The following is a 5666-nucleotide window of genomic DNA, read 5'->3' as shown; positions in this document are numbered from 1 at the left end:
TTGTCCTAGATGAGGGAATCCACCACATAAATTATTGACGATTGCCATCATGAAATAAATAAGTAGTAAAAAGTAATAGAAATAAGTAGTTGTTGTGTGTTGTTCCTATGACACCTATCTAAAGAACAAATTTGGAGAAATTCTTTCAGAGGTTTTTCCTCAATTTTGCAATAAATCTCTGGGACAGTAAACATTCACCTAGGAACAGAGAGAGGAAAGTCCCCTCAGGTGACAAAAGTATACAAATGCTTCTAATATAGTACAATACAGCTTTAATTCAGGGAGAGTGTATATTCATGAAGCTTAGTCACACATGTCACTAGGAAGTGAGCCTAGGCAGCCTTAGTTTCGTTATTCAGTAAAAGGGAGAAGAAGGAGGGCTAGCAGACAAGGGACTGTGCGCTCCAGAAATGGGGGACAGAGGCACCGGCCGTGGAAGGGGAAAGGAGCAAGCAACTCGCCCCAAGCAACCCAGAGGAAGGGCAGCAGCAAAGAGTAAAGATGACCCGGCTAGAGGAAAGACAGAGGCCACTGGAAGGCCTCGTAGACCGAGCAGTCCTAAGAAAGAACCACAAAGGACAGCAGTTCAGAAAAAAGAGCCTGGAGAGCCCAAAGCAGCAATAGCCAACACTATTACCAGGAAGAAGAAAGACAAGGAGCCCCCATTACCTGACCACAGAAACCTGAAACCTGTGGTAGAAAGTCTGAAACTGAAAATGAAAGAAATCTCCCCAGCTGCAGACAAAGTAAATACAATTGTGAGGATCATCATCAGTGAGGTGTCACAGAGGGATCCAATATTCCAGGGCATGGAGAAGATGTCCACAGGGAGCTATTATGAAAAACTCAAGGTAAGGCTGCATGGTGGTGACTTCTGTGCTATAGAATCCCCACTGCTTCTGTATAACGTGTTTGCTTTTATTTTATTATGAATCTATGTTAGTACACGGCAGGATTTAGTTTATAAAACAAATCAGGCTTCTTTGTGAGAAGTTTATCAACATGAACATTTCTAGGTGCCTTTAGCAACCTATAAACATGCCCTTTTCTGGAAGCACATTTTATTTTTCATCCTATGCTCAGGGCAATGACAAATCAGTTGTGGGGGGGGGGGGGATAATAAGAAATATACCTTTATTCAATTTTTATCTTTCAGAGGGTACAGTATGTGCTGGTATCTTTTATGGTGTTGTGTACAAATAAACTCAGCCACCCCTGCCAAAACCTTATAACTTTGAATGGAGTGGAGAACTCCTTACATATTTGTAATGCTCTCCTAGTACAAAAACACTATGGGCTCAAAAAAAAATGTTTGCGCTGTTTAAATGTTTTTAACATTTATGTGCGCTAAGAAAAAAGCATATTTTTAAATCACTAATTTCCTTCCTGTTAGGCAAGAGTTAACCGAATTCAACTCCTCTCCATATGCGCCTATGTAAAAGCTTCCGCGATCGCTGGCCGCGCGTACGTTCGCGCTTCCAGCGATCGCGGATTTCAATGATGAATCAGGGGCAATGTCTCCTCTTCTGTCTTCTGCGCTTCCTCTATTGTCTTACTTAGTGATCCGATCTGTGGACTGTCGGTGAACTGCACACTCGCAGCATGGCATACCGGGTCTATCCTATGCTCCTAACGATCAGGTCAAAGGAATGGAGCCTTGTTGTTAAGTGAGGAGCATCTGTAATTGATTCCTACTAAGGAATGTCAGATTCCCTGTTTTATAAATAGAGCCCTATGTGTTTTCAATTTATAATTTGAAATTATATAATGATAATTTGAATTGATACTTCAACTGACATAAACATTTATCTTTTGCGATCTTCTAAAAGTATTCAGTTTACCATCTATGAGTTCAATATCTGATCTTTAAAAAAAAAAAATATCATCTCAAGAAATCAAACAATCTTCCATCATTCTACCCAAATGTCAATGAATAATGATTCATAGAAAAGCACCATTATGGTAAATCACACAGACAGGGCAGGAGGTTAGTGGGAAATCTCATCTTTGTCAATGTGCATTTTTCCACATGCCTTGTTGTGGTGACAAGTGTAAAAATTGGTGGATTTTGTCTTCATATGATATTCATAAAAAATTAAGACAAATCTCTCCTGAGGGAACACAGAGAGCAATAAAAACTCTAGAAGATTCTATCACTTCCTCCTGCTAGGATTATAATAATAGTTTTGCCGCTTACATTTTAACTTTATGGTATGCTACATGTAAATATATACAATCAGTAATAAACTAGTGCACGTTGCATGTATCACAGGCCTGGTAATTCCCTAGGGCAGTGATGGCAAATCTTTTGGAGAGCGAGTGCCCAAACTGCAACCCAAAACCCATTCATTTATCGCAAAGTGCCAACACAGCAATTTAACCTAAATACTGAGGTTTTAGTTTGGAAAAAGCAACTCATTCATTAACATCTTTTCTCTTAGATAAACACAATAACAGAGCTTTCAATGATACAAACAACTTTTTATCAAAAGGTAAAACTTTGCATTTGGCATGCTTTTGAAAAATCAATCTGATTTTTGTATGCATGCTGATAGTTTGTCTAACCGTGACTCATACTTTGTAACTTTGAGAGCAACACATGCAGCACTCAGGTAATCTGTTAGTCTATTTCTGGTATCAGATTTGATATAATTCAAAACTGAAAAGCGCTGCTCACAAGCATAAGATGATCCAAACAAAAGTAAGGAAAGCAATCCCAAGTGCTTTAGTTGACTTAACTATATTTGGCAAAGAATTCCACACAGGATTTCATTTTCAGAACTAACTGTGCTGTCATTTGTCATCCCCTATATTTTCTCCAGTGTTTCAGGCAGGTCAGATTTCCTAAATCTAACCAGTGTAAGCAGGAAAGATCAAGTTCTTCAAAATTTACTTTATCTGGAGAAGTAAGAAACACAGGGTTGACTGTTACTAAAATTCTCCTTTTCAACTACTACAATGCTAGAAAATTCCTTTTAGATTTCCCGATGGCTTGTAGGATTGTGTGCAAATGTTGTAGAATTTTCTAAATGCATTTTTAGATTTGGAAAATTTTTCAGCAGCCCCCTTATAAGGTTTCTTTCAAACATGCAGTTTTCTCTCAAATGTTTTGACATCACAAAACACCCTTTCTGCTGATTTCTTTAAACCTTGTAGTTGTTTGTTTAGTACATTGAAATGTAGTGTAAAATCTGTAAAAACATGAGGTTGGTATACCAGGCCATATCAGTGAGTTGAGGATATCCCTGCCCATTTTCATTCATAAACAGCCTAATTTCATCCAAGCATGAAAAAAGGGAATCACTCCCAGACAACATGGCCGTTTTGATAATATCCCCATCAGAAATTGGCTATGCACAGTAAAATTTGAAAACTGGCAGCTGTCACATGATTTGTTCTAGAAATATAGTTGCAAGAACTATCCCAGATACTGGGAATGACGTTTCCTCAATTTCCCTTTAAGAAACTCTTCTTGTAGTTTCACCAAGTTTTGCAACACTTTTGTGGTTGGTGTCAAAGTGCCGTCTGACACTTGATGTGGGACACACAACACTTTCATTAGTCAGAATACATAATGTTTTCCCATTGCGTTCAATTACTCCAAATGACTCTGTTCAGGCCTCTTGGAATGATCTTTCACTATATGTTTTTGCTTTTTTTGCTGTACTCATTTTTGGGTGTTCAAGACTTGAAGTCTATAAAAACACAAAATTGAAATAAAATGAAGCACCCAATACATATCTATCCCTATACCAAAAAATAGCTAACAGTATTAGTTAACACTTAAGAAATGGATAGTCCCTGAATCAACAATCTGTGATTCTCCGCTTGGGTTCCTTTTGAATTTGCTGACCACCACCGCACAATGTTCAACCTGAAAAAGGCATCTGAGTGTATTTCCTACCTTTGATTCACATCCGCATGTTTTGGACCTACTTCTTGGGGACGTTGCACAAAAAAGATGAAGTGGAGGTGTAGCACACATTTCCCAAACACAGGAGGCCACCTTCTATCCCAAGCTTTGTGTTCACCTAGCCCTGACTGAATATAGCAGTCTGGTACTCCTGTCCCTGGGCTTCGTAGCTCTGTTCAGTGTCTTCAGCTTTCATACTGTATTTCCCATAACTACCGTGTTTCCCCGATGATAAGGCATCCCCATCAAATAGGGCATATTTTGGCATTTCAAAAAATATAAGACAGTGCCTTATCATAGGGGAAACAGGGTAGGACAGAGCAAAACAAGATCCCCCTTCCTGTCCGCCTACTCCCTCCATCAATTTCTTCTCTCCCTCTATACTTTCACCCCTTCAATTCTCGATCAGGATACATCAGCTGCCTGGTATCCTGAGGCTTAACTAATGACCCCCCCCCCACAATAGCACAGCCAATAGGAGGCCAGCCAGGTGGGGAGCACATGCCCACATGTCTTTGAGAAGCCCCTGCTATAAATATTGATATATCAACAGCTCACAGTACATTAGCTTGCTGGTCAGTGGATAAAATGCCTCCTACATTGCTGGCGAATGGGAATAATCTCACTCTTACAGATATCGAAAAAGATCATCGGAGTCACTGACCTGAGATTCACAAATTGCTCATTGCTTAACCAACCCCTAGCAACTTCTGGTGGAACCGTAGTTGAGAGGCTAGATGATTGTCGCCTAAAACGAATAGTCATGCTCATCTCAGGTTGCTCAATGAACAACCCTGTGAGAAGAGCCGCTGTACTTTACTATAGAAGACAGCAGGGTGCCGCACACTCGCCCGGTCCTCCCCCCATAGAACAGCACTGTGTGTACAGTACTCATCAAATTCTCCTGCCACTGGAAATTTTTTAATAAAAATCATGACAGCGACCCAAATCTGATATCTATCCTCCATCTGTACAGGGCTTTAGTGTCAGTGACTGCAATAATAACCTTCAGCATTGGCGTAAATGAACACACTATGTCAGGCATTGGTGGTCAACTGACACATTAATAACCTCCAGTATTGATATCAGTGGGCGCAGTAATAAACCCCCATCATTGTTGTCAGTGGCACAATATTAACTTCCAGTATTGGTGTCAATACATATATATCAATTGGTGTCAATACATATTAATGATACATATTGGCTAAAATAACAATGCAGAGCTTAGGAGCAAAACAAAACAAAACAAAATGAAAGTGACAATAATAATAATTAAATCTCTTTTCCTGCTTTCATTGGTGGTTAGTAGCATTGACATTAAAGAGCCCTTGAATTGATATTAAACTCCTATCATTGGAGGTCAGTGGAAATACTATTAAACACCCCTTCCCCCCACATTTAATGGTGTTCAAGGCTTTTCCATACCTCTTTATGTTTCCACCCTGCATCCGTTTTTCCCATTAGGACTATACTTTTATTGCCTGACAGAGATCCCTGCCTGAAAGTGCTGCTCACTCAGTGTTGCAAAAACGTGCAGACAGTTGTCAGTTCACAAAAAAGACATTCTGGTCTTGGAGAGAGTGCAGAGAAGGGCAACTAAACTAATAAAAGGAATCGAGGAGCTTAGCCATGAGCAGAGATTAGCTGAACTGAATCTATTCTTCCTTGAGAAGAGACGTTTAAGGGGGGATATGATCACCAAGTATAAATATATAAATAGTCCATATAGAGAACTCTCTTCCCCATTATTCAC

The 5666-nt window shown here is 39.6% G+C and overlaps 1 protein-coding gene across 2 annotated transcripts in view; it reads left to right on the top strand.

Moving 5' to 3' along the window:
* Nucleotides 1-230: 230 nt before the first annotated feature.
* LOC140328721 (cyclic GMP-AMP synthase-like) overlaps nt 231-5666 on the top strand; it is a 19358-nt gene continuing 13922 nt past the window's right edge. Inside the window, exon 1 of one of the 2 annotated variants that reach the window (XM_072408519.1) lies at nt 231-851. In XM_072408519.1, the coding sequence (XP_072264620.1) occupies nt 411-851 (441 nt within the window). In that variant the 5' untranslated portion in view covers nt 231-410. The remainder of the gene's footprint in view (nt 852-5666) is intronic. The other variant, XM_072408518.1, reaches the window with a different exon arrangement.

This window comes from Pyxicephalus adspersus, chromosome 4 (assembly GCF_032062135.1).
Source record: "Pyxicephalus adspersus chromosome 4, UCB_Pads_2.0, whole genome shotgun sequence".
Lineage (NCBI taxonomy): Eukaryota > Metazoa > Chordata > Amphibia > Anura > Pyxicephalidae > Pyxicephalus > Pyxicephalus adspersus.
The sequence above is the reverse complement of the archived record's forward strand: the minus strand, read 5'-3'. Positions and strand labels throughout refer to the sequence as shown.